The sequence below is a fragment of the Mya arenaria genome, chromosome 5 (assembly GCF_026914265.1).
Source record: "Mya arenaria isolate MELC-2E11 chromosome 5, ASM2691426v1".
In the NCBI taxonomy this organism is placed as follows: domain Eukaryota; kingdom Metazoa; phylum Mollusca; class Bivalvia; order Myida; family Myidae; genus Mya; species Mya arenaria.
The window spans coordinates 18,091,289-18,113,082 of NC_069126.1; the positions used below are offsets into that span (position 1 = coordinate 18,091,289).

Genomic DNA, 21,794 nt, shown 5'->3' on the forward strand with positions numbered 1-21,794 from the left:
AAGAGAAAATTACAGTTCCTTGGACAGCTATGTCGCTTACCAAATGCGTATCTCGCTAAAACAGTTTTAATCATAGGCTGGTGAGATTCATTCATTATGACCATCACAGCCTTTGATTCATAACTGAAATATATAAACTCTTACAGAAGTATAATCTATATTAGTGATTATATATACTATGGTACATTCCCGTCGAAATCATGGTGGAAGACCATAGTGAACAAACATGTAATCTATGCTGAGAAACGGCGACAGTTGATGTCCTTGTGCTCACGTGAGGACGTTGGAGAATTAATGTCGAATCTTTTATGTGACATTAACCAGCATATCTTTGGCTGGCACATCATAACTGATATTTCGTTATGACTATTTATAGATATTATTTATCTGTAGAAAGGATGTGATATTCATTAAACAAATTTATCTATATATTTTTTTCGTATCTAGGACGCATGCAATGTGGATATTGTCTGGAAGTGTGTATATAAAAATTTGGTCTCTTAATTGTGCTTTATGTTCACTTATACAATAAAGTAAATATTGATAAAGCAATATGAAAAAGACACAGGCCTGGTTATACCATTTTTGTGGAATTACAACATATGTACTCGAATATGAATAATATAAGTGTGAATGTTGTTTAAATATTTCTTAAATGGCACACTGTCATGTTGTAAACTTGTATGTTGTACATATATAAACTGTAGTTTGGCTCTTCATAGCATTATGGAGGAAATAAAAAGTATATTTAAATATATACTGTTCCTTTCTATTTTAATTCACTCAAAGACGTTATTAGTATTCCAGTTAGGATTCTGAAAACGGGAATATTTTGCGAAGTGTAAGCAATGTATAATATCGTTAAGTGATTGGAACAAACCAGATCATGTTCTGTCGTCGCTCGATAAACTATGGCCGCGTCTACACGAATAGATGAACGAGCCTTGTGTGATTATTACGAATATTTCAATATTCGATCAAACGTTTGCTACTCACATATCAAAATCCGTATTCGAATATTCGAAAAAATACGTTGAATAAATAGAATATAAAATCACTATGGCCTTTAACTCTGTTCTTGTGTATTTGTTTGTTTGTCTTGTTTTTACAACGATTGAGCCCTAATGACAGAGTACAGAGGTGTGAATGTAATAAACTATACACGCGTCATATGTCATTTAGGGACATATCTTTGGGCCCTATAATCATGCGCTGTAATTTTGCAATAACTGCTAAGACATGTGACATCAAACAAATTTGAATAATCTTTGGTGAATTTAAATGGCCATGCTAATTCAGGATTAAAGGAATCGGCCTCAAAACTCGTATGTGATGTCTTCTTCTTCCAATAAAGTGCATCACCAAGGTATCAGCGCACAGCTAACAGTCTTGGATTTACATTTAGCTGTGCAACATTGTTCAAATCGCCTTTATGATATGAATGACATGTGTACAATAATGTTGTTACATGCATGTGCTTTAAACTGGTTTCAATGTTCTATACAATGTTCATGATTAAAATGTAACTGTATAGAATAGCGTTTTAGGATATTTTTCCTCTATTGATGAACAATAGAAGAATCCTAATCATAATTTATTCTTTTAATCGTTTTACTAGTTCGCGCGTTTTTATTTTCATATTTATTTTCCGTAGAGGTCAATCCCTGAACGAGGATTCTCGTCCTACGGAGAGACCATCATAACGACATTTGATCAGGAATCCATCTATTTTCACATTAATTACAAATATGAAGGCAGTGGAATTGAAATTATTTGATTTTTGTTTGTTTGTTCATAATGTTTTGCTTTTTTCTTTCTGAAAACGGGACCTTCCAAAGACTCATTTGGGGAAAATCAGGGCCCGCCGCGCGTATTAGCTATGACAAAGCATGGTTAAATGCTCCGGCTATAACTTTAGCGAATAATGATAATAGTTTACTTCAACATCTAAAATATGTATTTTAGTAATCGAATACTCGAAAAATTCGATCGAAAAAATAACCGAATATTCGAATATCAATATTGCCATTCGTTTGCATCCCTAGTGATTACATCTGATTGTGCTGGAAAAACACTCATTAATATCTGGAATGAAACGGTCAGAAGAAATCTTAGTCAATATATAAAAGAGGCAAGTGTATATTTTGAAAGCAACCTGTTAGAATGGCTGTTTTTTTTCAATTTGGCCAGTGGCCATTAAATAGTTGGTATTTCCAATATAACGAATTATACTTTATATTTATTAAAAACTGCGCTAAGCAATCTAAAATTGTATAATAAATATCGATAATGTTAACGGCCGTTAAGCAAGGCCCAACGGATGATTACTATTATCAGTCGTTCGTATTAGATACTGGGTTCCATTTAAAAAGGATTGTGTAAGAATCGATTGTCAGAAACCACAAGGTGAATTTGTGGCTTTTGTTTAGATGTGTTCATAACGTTTTTGTTCTGATCATATTTAAATAATTTTGGTTTGCTTTGAATTTTGACCACCCAGACATATTATATGTATTCCAGAAATAATTTTGAAATCGAAATTGTAAGCAATGTAAGCTTTGTTATATTCTATTACAATATTTTAGGTAATTGGAACAAACCAAAACATGTTCTTCCGTCGCTCGATAAACTAAAGCCGCCTTTACATGAACAGAAGAATAAGCCTTGCGTGTTGGTACATGTGTGGGTACATCCCGATGCACCGGAACTACATTCGTTAATATCTGAAAGTAAAAGAGATCAAATCGAAATTTATGAATAGAAGAAGCACAAGTATATTTTGTCATTTGACAATTTGAAAGCGCCATTTAGGATGGCCATTTGCTTTCCAATTCAATCAGTGTCCATGTTATACGTTTTTTTTTTAATATAACCGGCAACTAATGAACGACTAGTGCTTTATATGTATACTAAAGTAAACTGCACTCAGCATCTAGTACCGTAGAATTAATATCGATCATATTAAAGGCCATGGACCTAGACCTAGCAGACAATAATTAAAATAAGCCGTATGTATTAAATTCTATGTTCCTTTTAAAAATCATCAGAAAGTATTGTCAGAAAGAAATATGCGAATTCGCTGATTTTGGTTTACCTTGATCTTTGACCATCCAAACTCGTTACTCAGTATTGAGATAGGATTCTGAATTCAAGTTAATCTTGCAAACTGTAATCAATGTTACCTATATTAAGTAATCATAATTAAAGGTACAAACCAGAACATGTTCTGCCGTCGCTCGTTAAATTATAACCGCTTATACATGAGCACCAGAATGAACCTGGTGTGTTGGTACATATGTGGCTGCAATTCGCTGTGCCAGAATTACACTCGTCAATGTCTTAAATGTTATACAAAAATATATTTGAATCAAATGGTTAAGTGATTGGAGTACGTATATCATAGTGTAAATCTTGCATATGTTAGTATTATTCAATGTTGACCAGCTGTGTACAATACAAATTCCCACAATAATATCTCCATTAAATATTAAAACGATTGCAGAAAATGAATTAGTACCTGCACATTTTGCTCCGGAAAATCCAGTACGACAACTGCACGTGTCTGGGGCTATACATGTTCCGCCATTTGGGCAACTGGTCGACCCGAAACATATTGCTTAAAAGAGAAGAAAATAGTGTTTGACTGTAAAATAATGTAAATTGAAGGTTTCAAAAAGTCACATTTGTAAATAGTATTTGATAATTGATTGCTATTATTATTTTAAAATTTCTCGTTTAAATCAAATTTCAATGCATACACATTCATAACAAACAAACAATTTGAGCGATAAACCTTTGACTATTTACTTACTTATGCATTTATTGAAAATATTATTTTCTGATAAAAATATTGTAACCATGTGTTTAGGAGCTGAAAACGCAAACTTATTAAATTATTGGTGAATTCTTAAAGATTTACTCTGGTCTACAATTGTTTCTTAAGGTAGAATTACCATGTTTTCTGCACCTTATTAACAAATTTAAATCATTATCCTTCATAAGTACCATTGTTTTCGACATGTATTCATACTTTATTGTATATTAAAATAATTGTATTAATTGAGGTTATTGAATCAAATGGTTAAGTGATTGGAGTACGTAAAGCATAGTGAAAAACGTGCATATGTTAGTACTATTCAATGTTGACCAGCTGTGAACAATACAAATTCCTAAAAAAATATCTCCATTAAACATTAAAACGATTGCAGAAAATGAATTAGTACCTGCACATTTTGCTCCGGAAAATCCAGTACGACAACTGCACGTGTCTGGGGCTATACATGTTCCGCCATTTGGGCAACTGGTCGACCCGAAACATATTGCTGAAAAGAAAAGAAAAGTATTGTATGACTGTTAAATGATGTAAACTGGTGGTTTCAATAAATTAACGTTTGTAAGTAGTATTTGATAATTGATTGCATATATTATTTTAAATTGTCTAGTTTAATGTAAATTTCATTCCGTACACAAGCCGAACAAACAAACACTTCAAGTGATAAACCATTAACTCCTTACTGAATAATGGATTTATTTGAAATGTTAATCACTGATAAAAAATATTGTAACCGCCTGTTATCGAGCTGAAACCGCAAAAATGATAAAAAATTGGTGAATTCCTTAAAATTTGCTCTGGTCTACAATCGTTTCACAAGGAAGAATTATCTTGTTTTCTGCACCTTATTAACAAGTTAAATTCGTTATTCTTCATATGTACCATTGTTTTCGACTTGTATTAATCCTTTATGGTATACTAAAACAATTGTTTTAATTGTGGTATTTGAATCAAATGGTTAAGTGATTGGAGTATGTACAGCATTGTGAAAATCTTGCATATGTTAGTATTATTCAATGTTGACCAGCTGCGTACAATACAAATTCCTAAAATAATATCTGTATTTAAACATAAATCCGATTGCAGAAAATGAAAAAGTACCTGCACATTTCGCTCCGGAAAATCCAGTACGACAACTGCACGTGTCTGGGGCTATACATATTCCGCCATTTGGGCAACTGGTCGACCCGAAACATATTGCTAAAAAGAGAAGGAAATATTGCTTGACTGTTTATGAATTTAAATTGGAAGTAAATGATTGCAATTATTATTTTTAATTTACTAGTTGGATGTATATTTTAATTCATATACATGCATAACAAGCAAACAATTTGTGTGATATACCTTAAGCTTCTTTCCGTCTAATGCATTTATGGAAAAGATTAATTACTAATAACAACTTTTGTAACCTTGTGTTTACGCGCTTATAACGCAAAATTATTGAATTATTGGTGAATTCCTTAAGATTTGCTTTGGTCTACAATCGTTTCATAAGGTATAATTACCTTGTTTTCTGTACATTATAAACATATTAAACTCGTTTACCTTCATACGTACCATTGTTTTCGACATTTATTCATCCTTCGTGGTATAATATGAACTAAGGCGCTGCCTCTATGGGCTTAAATTGTTATTACCGGACAAGTTAAAGTTAAGGTTAAAGTTTACTTAATGACTAAGTGAAACATATTTGGAGTAAAATGGAAATGTTATTTGTAGAAGTGAATGCAACTTGGAAGTCTTTCACCCCGTTTTAAATAATTTATTTAGTATATTCACAATCATTTACAATAATATTGTATACATTAAAAATCATTGGTTACTTTATATATCATATCTAAGTTTATAGTTGGTTTTCTTATTTAATTTAAATAAAGATTCTATGCATTTGATATCAAGTACACAAATGCATTTGAAGAATATGTTACAAACAGAAAATAATTAAGAATAATCATATATCAATCATGTTGCAATGAAGTATATAACAATTAAAAATGATAATAAACCATGGCAAACATCTACAAAACATCTCAGTGGGAATATAGAATATATTCTTATTTCTTTGTTACAAAAAAAACATAACCCCCCCCCCCCAAAAAAAAAAAAAAAAAAAACATGTTGCAAAATGTTAAATATGAAAAAAAGTGTTGTTTAGATTTAAAGGGCGAAGACAAAACTGCTTTCATTACAGAATTATCTTAACAATTCTTTCCATTAACTTTGAAAATAATTTGTGTTTGAAATGAAAAATGAATTTGACAAACATCATGTTTAATGATCAAAATAAACTAAATTTCATTCTTTGCTAATATCAGGTATATTAAAATATATATGTTAAATAAGCCTGTACACATGTATTCCTTTGAAATTGAGATCACCTACATTGACCTTTTTGTTTTGCCTTTTTATAAAAAAAGTTTTTTAACATCTGGTTGGAAATAAAATTGTATAAATAATTCATGTAATGTTTCTAGACTTTTAAAAGCCCAGTATGTTTCAGTAAGGCCACACCAAATTGATCGGATTTTTTCCAAAAAATAATGGGGCGAGCGAGCGAAATAATAATAAAGATATTTGTTTTGCATTGAGCAAAAAGAGGAGCGAACGAAAAGCGAACAATTATACATAGTCATTTAACTCACTTTTGCTCACATTTTATTCACTTATTAACTAAACAATGATATTGTAAACAACACAAGGATAACATCAAGTGAAAGAATGATAACCCTAAAAGATAATTCTATACAAATATTAGTTTTGATATCAAACAAATGCTATTTGGGATCAAGCAAATGTGTTTCTTTAAACTATTTCATAAATGAGAGAACTCAAAACCAGTTTTCCAGTTTTTTAAACCTTTTTGAAAAGTTTTTTTTTCAAAATACCCTATTCATGGCTAAGTTAAAGCCTGGACACAATCATCACTGGTCACAGCCACCTGCCTGCCCAATGACATATCCAAATATATTTACTAGGTTATCCACTTTTCCTTAGGAAAACTTGGTTAAAAATAATTATCTATTAAAATACATATCTCATGCCATGGAAATGGCTAGACAAGGTGACTTGAAAAATAACTCACAAAATGAATATAGGCATTTGCAATCAAATATAAACTACAGCTATCATTCTTATACGATCGGCCTTGGTAGCCATCTTAGTACTGGAAGAGAATTTACAAAAAACCTACACCGTATTGTTAACCATTTCAGCTGAAAATATGTCACAGAAAATTCCAGCCAGCGCCAGATTGATTTTAGACTTTCTCAGAATTTAACGCCTATCTTTTTTAAACTTGCAGATTTTCCTTATTTTGTTTTAGATATCTTGTTCAAATTTAGACAAGTAATTAAGAAAATATATATATAAAAGACACTTTTACTTCTGTTGTACTGCAAATACTGATTGTGTCAATTTTCATATATAGCAAGGAATATTTCATGAAAATACAAGAATATGCAATATTGTTTTCAGCATAAATATTTAACACTTCAATGATTTCTATATATAGTTTAAATGTACACATGAATATCTAAAAAAATCTACAAACATTTTTTCGCAACACAATTTCTGATTAAATACCTTTTTCCAATCACACAGTCTGACACAATTTTTTATCTTTTTGACTAATATTTATAAAATATACACAATCTGGCTTGTTTGATGTTTTTTGTGTGAATGGTAACACTCATGGGATTGCATGAAGCACATATGAATGTCAGTCAGGTTAATTTTTAGCGTCATCCTACTGTCCACGAACATTGACTCATTGGTGACCAAGGCCTCCACCACAAGCGTTGCCTCAAGGGGACAGGAATTTCATGATTCGCTGCGTCGGAGGAATCTGAAATTTTCATAAGCAGTATAATACGTGTCGGAGGTGTGTTTACCGCCACTAGAGATAACCTCACCATGGATGCACAACCATAACTCTCAACCGATTGCTAGATAGTATGGTCGAAGATCAAGACGTGGAAAAGCAAGGACCTTTACCTTTGCTCCTTCTATATGCCTCACAGAAACATAAACGACATCCTAAAACATGATGAATATCTACGTCAACTTACTACTTCAGCACGAGAAAAACACATCATTCTGGCCGGCGACTTCAATTGCCCAGACATAGACTGATCCAATATGGTTGTCAACAAGGGTGCAGCCGACAGGGAAGTACAACAGGCTTTGATAGATCTCTCCATTGAACACCGCCTTACTCAGGTACACAGCCAGCCAACTCGAGATAACAACATGCTTGACCTGGTCTTCACCAACAACCCCTCATTGATAAAAACTTCTTCTTTTGTCCCAGGTATAAGTGATCACGCTATGGTTGTGGCAGGCATTAACATCATCCCCCAGTTCATAAAATAAAAACCACGTAAGACCTTCCTCTACTCTAAAGCAAACTGTGAAAACATACAAAAAGACATGGAAGACCTCTCTAAGGCAGTTATTGATGAAGCAGGTAGAAATAAAACCTCTGTTCAAAGTCTATTGAACTTCTTCAAATCTGGCATTGAGAAGTCTATCACTACGTACATTCCATCCAAACTCAGAAAAAAGCCAATCACTGCCCTGGCTCAACAAAGACTTGAAGAAAATGACAAGGCGGAAGTCCAGGTTATACAAACACGCTAAGCAAACCCAACAGTGTGGTCTGTTCTAGCAGTACCAACGTGAATGCAAGAAAGCCTTCAAGAAATCTGAGGTCAACCACATCAACAACACTATTCAGAAAGGACTCGCAGAGAATAACTCGAAACCATTCTTGCGGTACGTCAAATCCAGAAGACAAGATAGCGTTGGTGTGGCACCCCTCAAGAAGGCAGGAAGGCTAGTCAACAATGGCAAAGAGAAGGCCCAAATCCTGGTTGACCAATTCAAGTCCGTCTTCACCGGGGACGATAGCAACCCACAACTCCCAGATACATCCAAGAGAAGTAAGTCTCATACAATCCCTCTTACCGTTACTACGAAAGGGATCAAGAAGCTCTTAACAGAAATCAACACTTCCAAAGCCCTGGGACCAGACAAGATATCAAACCTTGTATTGAAGACCTGCGCCAACCAGATAGCACCTGCCTTATGCACCATCTTCCAGTTTTCAGTTGACACAGGTTCACTTTCTTCAGACTGGAGGAACGCTTACATTTCCGCTGTATTCAAGAAAGGTGATGTACACCTAGACGAAAACTATAGACCAGTATCTCTAACGTGTTTATCCTGTAAACTCCTTGAACATCATCTGTAAACATATTTTGGACCATCTAGAGGCAAACAACATCCTGACCTCATTAAACCACAGTTTTCGATCTGGCTTTTCTTGTGAAACCCAGCTACTCACAACAGTCCACGACCTCCTCTCCAGGCATGATGTTGGATCACAGATTGATATGGCCATACTCGATTTCAGCAAGGCCTTTGACACCGTGCCTCATAAGAAACTTCTACACAAACTTCAGCTGTATGGAGTCGCCGGCAACATAAACAACTGGCTAAAAGACTTCCTGACAAACAGGACCATGAATGTAGTGGTAGAGGGTGAAGAATCCGAACCAGCCGCAGTTGACTCCGGCGTACCACAGGGCACAGTCCTCGGCCCACTCCTCTTCCTTTGTCATATTAATGATCTACCAGACTCAGTTAAGTCAACAGTACGTTTATTTGCGGATGACTGCCTGCTGTACCGAACAATCAAAAATAGCAAAGATCATGAAATTCTCCAACAGGACCTCCGTCAGCTTGAAACATGGGCCAATACCTGGGGAATGCGCTTTAACGCGAATAAATGCTACATAATGAGCATCAACCAGAAGTCGTCCAGATTTTACCAGTTGAACATCCACATCCTTCAACAAGCACCAGAAAAACCATACCTATGAGTCACCATATCAGACGACCTGAAATGGAGTGCCCATATCAGCAAGATTACCAAGAAGGCAAACTTAACTCTAGGATTTCTAAGAACTAAGAACCTGAAACACTGCCCTGAATCCTGTCGCAAAACAGCATTTCTGTCTTTGGTACGCTCTATCCTGGAATACAGTTCGATCATCTGGGATCCATACCTCCCGAGAGACATTGACAAGCTTGAGAAGGTCCAAAAACAGTCCGCTATGTTTATCACGGGCGACTACACCACCAGGTCCCCTGGGTGCGTCACACAAATGCTTCGAGACCTGAAACTATCTTCACTCCAGGACCGAAGGAAAGCCAACAGACTGGCGATGTTTTATAAGGTGGTCGGGGGGCTGGTGCCAGCCCTGACATGCCAAGACTATTTAACGCCTGTCCGAGCAAATAAACGCAGAGTGAAAGCAAAGACATTTGAGAATTGTGCCACTGATAACATTATTACAAATCAGACAATAAATCATTCTATATGCTTTAAAACTGTGCAGTGTAAAACCCTAAGTTATAACCAATCATTTTTCCCACGAACAATTTTTGACTGGTATAAATTCAGTGATAGTGTTGCGCAAGCAAAGACAGTTGACGGTTTCAAATCAGCCGTATTCCATTTGGACTAACTCCTCTCTCCCGTTGCTTACATGCTGAAAGGCCCTGCAACGTACCATCCAGATCCAGATCCAGATACATAAATGTTCGTTGTCGTATAATGTAGTATGCATTACTGAAACAGTTTGATGATAACACAAGAAAGGTGGTGCTCGTCTCTTGGCCAAACTTTATTTTTCTTTTACTGTACATGCATTGCATTTGAATTAAATAAACACCATATTCAGATCTGTAACAAAATAAAACCAAACATGCATAAATCATAAAATGTATACAGTATTTCTGAAGGAAACAAATAATACAAAAAATACATCATATTTGCTATATTAACAGCAAAACAACAAAGAAGTTAAAAAAACACACCTGAAGTTTTTACCTAGACAGGTGTAGTAGGTATAGATGACCGATTGGAAACTATCTTGTCAATGTTACGTTCATCCGAATTCCCGTCAAACATGTCCGAACCAAATTCACTTTGGATAATCACTGTCATTCAAGATAAAATTCAGCATATTTTTTTTTCCAGTATATACGTTTACTTTTAGCGGTAGCCAAATTTAAACAAACACATTTGTTCAAAATTTAATCAAACTTTAAATGGTGGTAGAATTGTCATTTGTTGACGAAATTTTCAAGAATCAGGAAGTGAAATGTTGTCAATTTAGTCTCGATCATCTAGACGCTTGTATCCGGGTGTATATCGTTCATTGAGTCTAATTAGAGCGGCTGACTTCAGGCTGCGCGCTCATCAGAATCTGCAAATAACATAAAAGCAATGTTTTTAACAGAATAAAACTACTTTCTACTACTGTGAAGGTATGCACAATGTTAACAAGCTTTTGATGCATACGCAATTCTATATGTAGCCATAAATTTAATATAGTCACATAGGGTAATTTTATGTATTCAAAGATCAATACAAAATAGATGATATATAATACGTTTGGATATTTTGCAAGGTAATTGACTACAAAGAAGAATTTTGGAGGAGTCACAAATGCAAATGCTTAGAATCTCTTTTTCATATTTAAGTTCGAAATTTGATGTTTTGTGCATTTGTCTTAAACCGTTAGTAACGCTTTTAGCTATAAAACATTAATTTTCGAACGGAAATATATGCACTGTGCTGTTTGTAGAGTTTTGTGCTGTTCTAGGTTTCTTGTTTGTGAATTTGTGTTCCATGTCTTTGGCGTTTGCCCATTGCCACTAAACCGGGTTTATGTTTAAACTTTTTTCTACTGAGCATGTTTCTGTAGCTTTTTGCATATATATTTATATCACTGGCTTTCAGATATTTACGCATATATTGGCACATCCCAAGATAAAAAAAGTAGTCCAAACGGTAAATCTGCGAGAGTGCAGCTTTAATGTAACCGGTACACTTTTTATTCCATTTGCCTTGAGATATTTTAAGTAACTCATTTTAAAACACTTAATGAATGATAATATGTGAGTAAGAGAGGCGAAAGGAGTGAGTTGTAGTATTTTATTTTGTTTCTATGATTGTTGAAGTATATGTGTCTCTTGTCCAAAAGCTGAAATCAAATGTACACTAAATGAATTATCAATCTTCATGTTTATTAATTATACACGTAATTAAGTGAGGTATTTTCTATTTGTTTTGTTATATAATAAATTAAGATGATCAGCCATGCCAAACGTACTGTGCAGATGCAAGTATATAATATAGAATTTCACACTGTTGGCAATATCAGAACGACACTAATGTATAAAACTATTAATTAAACGTTGTTTAAAGACTAGAGCAAAGAATTTGACATTATAATTCCCCGGATTAACACAGACGACTAAAATTTCATTTCCTGATTTACGGTATAACAAATTTAATAAAATATATTAGACTGTTGTACTTTAAACCAATATTTAATGATTAGCACGTATCTGTTAAAATATATTGGATAACGCCCTAATTCTCCGTAAACAACCGCTTTACATGAATGTTGCTTTACTCCTTGAAGCGATTTGCAACTTTTAAGGTGGATCCTTTCTATATTTTTCTATTTTTACCCCCCCCCCCCCCGACAGAACTCGCATAGTTAAGGATCGAACCTACAAATGAGTCAAACATTTGAAGTGCAATTTGCGGAGGTACGTCATATTTGTTAATAGTTTTGTTTAATACGTTCATAGCCTTTACAGCCTAGTTAAAAACGGTGCCTAGATAGTTAAAGTCGTCAACTATTTCAAGTGGTACGCCACAAAAGACCCATGTTTCATTAGTCTGAACAGGTCCTTTTTTACGGAATACTACAACCTTAGTTTTGGCTATATTTAGGCAGGTAGTTGTGGTTACAACTGACTGGTGCATTTAGAGTAACACTTTTGGCCCGTTCATAACCCAAAGATTACAATTTTAAAAAAAATAACATGCTTAAAGAAAATTCCATATCAAAATTACATGAACATTAAAATTAAATTTATTTTAATTAAAGCACAACAAATATCATATGTATCATGTAAGGTGCCACGGACTGTTCCACACACAGGTGCTGGTCAAATTGCCTGGATACAGTAATATATTTTTTTTATTTTTAATACTTTTTTTATTTTATTTTTTTTGTCAAGATAGTGAATATATTTTCATGAAAAATTGTGGAATATTTTTTAAAATGTCATATATTCACTATCTTGACCAAATAAAATAAATAAAAGTATTATTTTTTTTACATATATACTACTGTTTCCAGGCAATGTGACGAGCACATGAGGTCAAGACTGGTTAATTATTTGTTAAACAGGTTAAATGTACCTTTGTCTAGGTTCACTAAATTAAAAACGACCCTACAATCATTGACAATGACGCAAGGCGATGTCCAGGGTTTTTCTTTCAACTTCCGGTATCGCTTACGTGTTTATTTATTAGAAATAAATTTAGATGGATCATGATCTCTGAGAATGGGGAAAAATGCAATTGATTTGCTTGTAATCGATTGTCTCTCAAATATTTACAAAATAGCCATATTCTAACGTAGCTATTTTCTAAAGGTTACGCATTTAAGACGAAACGCTTTTCACTGGCGGGAGTAATTTCGAACTCCCGCCATGTTTGTCGAAATAATGCGCCAAATAAACTGAAGCGTTGTTTCGTTTATTTAAGGTGAGTTCAAGCGAAGTAAGAAGTATAATAACTTTTATAACAATCTATTACGCTAACATTATTGTTTAAAATAACATAGCAACATATTGAAGTAATGAGCAAATATGTTTTGTTGTATACATTTTCGCGACAAACGTACGAAATACGTTTGTGTAGAAATACAGTTTAATGATATTTTTTTTACTAGTGTACAGCTAATACTTCATTGTTATATATTTTAACAGCTATTATATTTGTTTCTTAATGTATGTAAGCTATTTTTGTCTAGAAAATGGACCAATTGTCGTAAAGGGCCGGCAACGATGCAAAAGTGGGTGGGGAAGGTCAAAAACTAAAACGTTTAAAAAGGTTTTTATAGTTTTAAGGAACGTGCTTTTAGGGGAGTGACACATATATTTTTGGCGACATGTTTTTGGGTAGTAGGTAGATAACAAATTTTACAATAGAAGATTTATATTTTGGATAAAAAACTTTTACATTTATTCTAAAAAGTCTGTTGACATTATCACTTTGTTTTTTATGTCAAAATGCACCAGACTACCTAGTGAACAATGTTGTGAGTTCTTTAGTATACCTTGTCAAATAAAATCAAAAAGTATTTCAGGAAAATAATGAAAAGTAGTGGATGAGAAATCATTTCCGGGTCACAAATATGTAAATATCTTTTTAAATATAGCTGTTATCAATACAAAGCCCCAAGACATTAATGATTGGACAGTTTCAATAAATTTGACTCAGTCACAAATATACTCTTTTTGTTTAAAGACTTTATAGCATTTTGATTTGAAATCTGATAAAATCTTATATCGTAAAATATGCTCAACTCCTAATTACAGCTTTTATGTTGCAATGGATAAATTGGTATGAATCATGCTTGTTAAATATTGAACTTCAAAACTAAGAATAGATTGATTTTTTTAACATTTTAAATGTTGGTCCTTCAATGGACTTTGGCATCGCTGCCAACCCTTGTCCTTTTAAATGACCACTATGCAAGCAAATTATAGTTTAGTGTCTGATATGTTGTTTCGTCTATTTAAGCCAACCCAAACGAGCTAACAAACAAATCATAAGTCCTCAAAAGAATCAACCAGTGAAGAAGAAAAACATTCAAAGACGTAAATTGCCAAATCCATCAGTGAGTAGACTATTTGTTTAAGCACATGATGAGATTTTCATTCTGATTTTGAAAACAATATGTTGGATGTGTGGAGTGGAATTTATTTGTAACGGACACACACTAATGAGAATATTTAAAAAAAAATAAGACTCAATAAATTTTTGCTCTTTGGTTCGAACGAATAAAATACGCTATCATTAATTTTTATACCTGCGACATTGAAATCTTAATTCGCACTGATTTGATAACCAACAGGCCGTTAGTTATTGGAAAATGTTGGCAGTACAAATAAAAAAAAATCAGGTAGGAAGATAGATGTCATAGTCTCAGACAAAAGCATCCATAGTTAAGAAAAGATCACTTCAACAAAAACAAGCATGAGAAGAATGACTGCAAAAAATATTTTCGCAGATGCTTTTCGTCATCAACTGTATAAGGAAAATGGACCTGTCTACAGAGACTAGATGTAAATGTGAAGGACTGAAATGAGCAATTCAATGGCTTCTTACTACCGTAATTGTGTTATGTGTTATAAAAAAATAAAAATGTTATAAATGGATGTGTAGTAATGATGATATTATCACCCTGTTGCGAATAACATTAACTATTCATGAACTTAGTTCATAAAATATCATGTTCATGAACTGTCAGGTTAAACTAAGCGGGAGTTCATGAACATAGTGGGAGTTCATGAGCATGATTTGTCCAAATTATCATTCATGAATAGTTAATGTTATTCTCAAAATACACACGCTTGACGTCACTGACATGGATAAGTAATTTGCTGGACTGAAGAAGCTCGATACATGGAAAATGACAAATGCGAATCAATTAATACGCTGTCGTTCTAGAATCAAAATAACAACTGTATAACTAACCTTTATCAGTTAATACAAAACTGTGAATCTGGCGCACTGATGCAACAAATTAAGTCATTAATAACTATGCATTTAAACTCCAGAGTGACCTTTATGAACCAGTAATGTACAGTTGCATACTAATTACTTATTGTTTCTTAAATACTACAACTTTATCAACTGTGTTACTTTTAACTTTTTATCCATGTTTTTATGCACATTTGTTAAAAGTAAATGTTTGAAAAATATAATGATATAATTAAGGAGAGATAATAGTTTATGCTGTAAGAGCGCAGTAGGGCATGTGAGCGAATTTCATAAAGCATGTTAGATCACCTTGGTTCATTTGCTTTCTTACCTTACTGCATTCATACAGCATAAACGCAGTAAAATGTGAGAAATACTTATAACTTTAATTCATAATCATAAATGAAAACAATGTTCATTGCGGTTAAACAGTAGCCGTATCTTTTATCTCGTTCTGCGCGTATCACAGGCAGAAAAAGGACTTGCAGTTGACTCTTGATTGATCATGAAGTTGAAGAACTTCGCCAACAGTTATGTATTAAATAATGCAATTGAGTATTTGTTCTTTTAGAAATGTAACCAACAACATATGTTGGTATGAAAGAATAGCTGATTTTGTAATGAATAATAATATATTTGTTTTAAATGTTTTCTCTTTAATTAAGAAAAGTAATCTACATGATGATCTTAATGATGAAATGAAATTGGTAACCTAAAACTGGAGCTTACAAGAAAGTGTTTTCTATTTTCTTGTTGACTTATTTATTTCATAATAGTGGTTGACATTTTAAACAAGAAAGTTATAATGTACCTTTTGATATTAAATGTTTTTCTACGACATGTGCAACTTATAACATGACATGTTGTCTGTAAATTTGTCTAAAAGTGTTCACATGCATTCTGGTTAACAGGCTTTATCACTAATTACTCATTAACACATTGGATTACTTAAAATCCAAAAAAAAGTAAAAAGTAGATTAGTTAAAACTACCCACATGAAGGTCACTTGAGCTTAGTAAAATTGGTGTAAACCCTTCTCAATTGTAAGTCGATTATCTTAATGGTTTCTAATTCTGGAAGCAGATGTTCATGGCCCTTAATTTGATATATTTCATTAAAATATTACGAACTCATTAAAATTGAATCTGACATATTTAATGAGACAATTAATTGATGCTTAAAAAATAAACAACCATTTACAAAGCATTAAAAAAATAATGGGCCTCTTAGTTCTTACTAATAAATGGAATATTAAGGGGTACTTTTTTCTTTTAATTTTTCATGGAGTTTTAATGGTACATTAATTTAATGCCATTAAAAAAATCATGGGGTCTACAATTTGTTTAATCGTTTACTTTAAGCAGCTTTTCATGGCCCTTAAAATTATTTTAACAAAGTATAATTTAAAAGTGTTTAATGAACTTGCTTCATGGCTTTTTAACATATGGCACTAAAAATGTGGTCATCAAATGCCATTAAATAGTAAGAAGGAAGAGGTAAATTTTAATGGTGACTTGTTAAAACTCAATAAAAACTGTTTGAAAAAATTAAGGTTAATTCCATAACCCTTTTAATGGCATGTGCATCCAGTAGTGAATGTTTCCACAAATTTCAATTTTTAGATAGGCAAGAAAAATATCATCAATCATGTTTTTCCGGTCAGAATAAAATAAATCCGATATTTGGGCACGATGCGTGGCAAGCCTCGTTATCGGCTTACGTGCGTACCCTTGGGTCGGATTTTTCTTTCCGTACCGGAAACACATGATATTTACTTTTTTAAACTATAGTCTGATCTAATGGCCCAGCTGCATAACTCCATGTCTTAGGAGACAAGCAAGAAATAATAATTTTCTATATAATATAATATACAAAATATACGACCTACATGTACACAATTAGGTTTAAATGGACGCTGAATAATTTATCGTTTGAACAATATCACAATTTGCAATGTTTACCAGTCAGTTAAAAAACAATGCTGCAAAAAAATAAGACTAGCCCAATTACTGTTCATTTATTTTATACACTAATTCATTCAGTCAAGAACAGCATTGTGACGTACATATTTAGAAAGTACAGCTTAAATACAGTTTTTGGTTTGTTTTTGCGTGTTATGTGTCATAATGCAGATCGTTCAGAATATTCAAAATGGCCGCAGCCTACTGACATCCACAATTATTTCACCTAATTTTTGGTCTTGTTTAACTTTTTTACCAGATTAATATCCCAAAAACAAACGTTGTAAAACCGAAACTAAACCGTATCAACTGATGCTATCAAACAACAAATGAGAACACCCTGTGAAATAAAAGTAGAAATTGCAATATTTTCATTGTGTCAGAAGCGTATTTGAAAACGGATGCCAGAGAATTCGTACCCATTGAATTCAACACCAGTGTCATATCTTAACATTCTTTCCAGCCGAATTTTCGTCGAATGCTCCTGAAACGATAATGTTGTCATATACTGGTCTGAAATCTCCGTAAATCCTGGAAACCCTGCACCTCATTTGGAACGCAAAGATAAACAAAAGGTGAAGTTTCTAGTGAAAAGTTTTCAAATTTGTAATTCAGTAAAAAATAAAAACTAGCATCTCAGATAAACTCACCTTTACAGAATTTAATCAGACTTATTTGCTCAACTTCCAAACCTGGAGTAGGATTTGTTATGGTTTCATTTCCATATAAATAATGGCGTCCATTGCTCACTTAAAATCTTCATAAAGTTCATTGTAGCGTGAAATGCGGATTACTACATTCAAGTTTGATTCCATAACCATTTACTTTCAGCGATACTTAGGGCATTTGTAATATGTAATAACTGCTTCAATAACAATAACCATTTTGTTACATATTGTATTGCACGGAGGTGACACACGCTTTCCTATTAAAACAGAATCCGGATTAAGTTTGCAAATCCGGAATTTTTGCAAATTATTTTCTTTGATTTTCACCCAATGTTTTTTATTTTTGTATTTTTAAAATGTGTTAGGTGATACTAATAAGAGATATTTTTTTGTTTCCTGAAATTTAATTTAGAAATATGTTTTTTCTGCATTTAAAGTATTTTTTTCCAATGGGATTCACATTGGAAAATGGCCTTCCCATTGGAAAATGGTTTTTCCAATTGGAAAATCAGCCCAACATTTTTTGTTGGAAAATTCTCCCACATTTTCAAAAAAGGAATTAGTGATTAATAACAATCATTATCATTAATGATTAAAATATTATCTAGAAAAAGTGCGTTTATAGTACTTTTTTATCATTTTTAAAAAAAAAATCCCGTCGACCAATTTTTCCAATTGGATATTTCCCACAATTCAATATGGGAAAAGTCAGGAAATTGGAAAACTCCAATTGGAACATTGTCCCATTGGAATCTTCCAATTGGTAACATTGGCAATGGGCTTAATCCAATTGGAGGTTCTGGCAATAAATTTTAATGGGAAAATATTTCAACTTTCCTAAATCTCTTAAAAGAATACCTATTTATTAATCTAGAAATATATTTGAAGTTTTGTTTTATTGTTGTAGTGTGTGTGGGTTTGAACCAGCCGCCCGGTTAGCTCAGTTGGTAAGAGCGCCGTGCTAGTGTTCCGGCGGTCGTGGGTTCGAGCCCCACACCGGGCGCACTTTTCCTCCCAGGTTTACTTTACTGGTGGCAGCGGTAAACGGCAGGAGTGCCTCCGTCGGCCTAGAAAGGTTAATGGGGGAGGAGTGTAGTGTGTTAGGATTAGAACCAGCCGCCCGGTTAGCTCATTTGGTTAGAGCGCCGTGCTAGTGTTCCGGCGGTCGTGGGTTCGAGCCCCACACCGGGCGCACTTTTCATCCCAGGTTTACTTTATTGTTTACCTGTGTCCTGACATTGTATCCATCCAATTCCAAGCTAATACTTCTGTGCCGATATCTTAGCGATAAGATTTAAGCATCTCTTAATGAATTTGAATGCAATAAATCATATCAAAAATTACCTGACGTATTCATACTCAACCAGTGACACAAATTCCAATTTTTAAATATCTTTACACTAGTTTCATCACCTCAGACGCCATTTTTAATCGATTAAGTTGTGGTTACAAACAACTAAGAACTTATTCATTTTGGGACTAAAGCTATACTCAGTTTTACGCTTGAAAATGTTATTTCGGTTGTCAGTACCTTAACACAAAAAATGTACCTTTTTTTAATGAAGATGTAATTAATTGATGGAAATCCATATGAAATGTTTTACCTAAGATAATAGTTTATTTCACACACACTGTTCTGCAGGGGAGACCTTTCAATCCCAAGAGGCTTTTCAACCCTTCTAAAAAAGAACACTTTTCAGTTTTCAACCCTTAGACTTTTAAACCCCTATTTCAAAGACTTTTCAACCCCTACCTGTTTGGACTTTTTAACTCCTATATCAAAGACTTTTCAACCCCTAGTTGAATTATTTTAATAACCATATTAAACACTTTTTAATTCCTAAACCAAAGACTTTCCCACCCCTATTATTTCGTTTTGAGCTGGTCCAAGCTAAACACCATTAAAAATGCTGGAAGGCATTTCAGAATGTTAACATGCATCATGTGCCCATGAAATGCCTTCCTCAAACAGTAATACTAGTATATGTTTTAGAAAAAAATATCGAACTGTACAAAAATATAAGGCTGGTGAATTTTGCATTACAAAATAAACGCTATTGGTAATTAATGCCATGGTGTCACTTAACTACATACCCGGTAGTAGTATATAAGTCAGTCATCCTACAAGATAGCAGTGAAGCAAAAATACACATATGATGATTACTTGTAAATCATCTTGTATATGTGGAAAAAATGAACTTGTTATCTAGCTGATTGTAAAAACACTTTGTCATTCTTAAAGGGACTCGTACCTCATTGGCACCAAATAATCATTTTCCAGGTAATGTGTCTGAAATAATTAGTTAACTCTTTGATACTGAAATTGCAGAACAAAATACAATGAAAGTATGAAAATAAAGTCTTGTTTTAATCAGGGGTGAACCTACGCTTGTTACGTCAAGGACAAATAAATAGCATAACCACTCAGCAAAAGGGACTCATACATAATTTATGGATATTTTGATCATGCATACCTTGGAAGCAACACCTTTATTTCATATTTAAAACAAATATGCTAAAGAACCACATTTTACAAACTACGAGCTATAACTTATACAATAAACTCATACCTGGTTGAGCCTTTTTGAGGTAGAACATGCACCCAAAATGCCAACAAGTACATATATATATATATGCATGCATAAATATTGAATCAATGGTTAACATCATCGCTTAAGTATATCCCTGACGCATCAATATTGATTTTGCAATTGCACTAGTGGCCAGAAGGAGGGGGGGGGGGCACAACGTACCGATGTCGTCCAAGTTAACTTTTCGTTTCGGGGTAGGGGATACAGGGTAATCCAGAAGAACTGGAAAAAACAGGACAACCTTTTAGGTTGTGAAATTGCGTAAATTTGTTTAATTTTCGTTTAGTGACACTGTTATTCAAAATCAATACATACACATAACAAACATCAATTGTGACTGATAAACTTTTAACTACATACTAAACAATGCATTTATTGAAAATATTTATTACTGATAACAAGATTGTAACCGTGTTTTATTAGCAGAAAGCGCAAACAATATTAAATGATTGGTAAATGCTAAAAGATTTATTGTGGTCTACTATAGTCTCATAAGGTAGAAATACCGTGTGTAATGCTCATTTCTTTCAAATTTAACTCGATATCCTTCATAAGAACTATTGTTTTCGACATTTATTCATCCTTTTAGGAATATTGAATAAATATTATTAATTGTGGTAAACCTTATCTGGGAGTACTTAAGAGTGCATCTTTATTACTCGAGTGAATGTACCTTCAAACCGGTTTAACACAAACATGTCACAGTAATCAATACCATCTGCGTTAAGATGTCGGGGACACAGTGGCTTACAGTATAGGGTTTTTTTTTCAAATCTCATTTTATGTTTATGGCAATGTATTATATTGATGATATACATGTTCAAGTATGTATAAAATATAATTTTGGCTAGTTGAATTTTTTTATTGTGACTTTAATGAGCATTTGTCATCAAGCCACTGTGGTCGGGGATGTGTCAGACGAATGATTTTGTTTTATGGAGCTTTGACGAGCGATGAATGGCACTAAAGTGGTGCCAAATTGATATCTCAAACACCCATTGGTAAGTCATTTATTTTTTCCATTTAATATTTTGTCTTGATTTTTGAATATATTGACAGTCAAGAAGTAGGACATCTCGTAAAGAACGTTCACTTGAAACA

The 21,794-nt window shown here is 33.4% G+C and overlaps 1 protein-coding gene and 1 non-coding gene across 4 annotated transcripts in view; one reads left to right on the forward strand and one right to left on the reverse strand.

The window, feature by feature from the left end:
* LOC128234471 (neurogenic locus notch homolog protein 2-like) overlaps positions 1–21,794 on the reverse strand; it is a 50,489-nt gene that overhangs the window by 7,628 nt on the left and 21,067 nt on the right. For all 3 annotated transcript variants that reach the window (XM_052948732.1, XM_052948734.1, XM_052948731.1), the window contains 5 exons: positions 4,934–5,032; positions 4,224–4,322; positions 3,518–3,616; positions 3,216–3,338; positions 2,601–2,723 (listed from right to left, as the gene is read on the reverse strand). In XM_052948732.1, coding sequence (XP_052804692.1) covers positions 2,601–2,723; positions 3,216–3,338; positions 3,518–3,616; positions 4,224–4,322; positions 4,934–5,032 — 543 coding nt within the window. The remainder of the gene's footprint in view (positions 1–2,600; positions 2,724–3,215; positions 3,339–3,517; positions 3,617–4,223; positions 4,323–4,933; positions 5,033–21,794) is intronic.
* Trnat-agu (transfer RNA threonine (anticodon AGU)) lies at positions 19,032–19,105 on the forward strand. The gene has a single exon. It is a non-coding gene; the product is annotated as a tRNA-Thr (tRNA).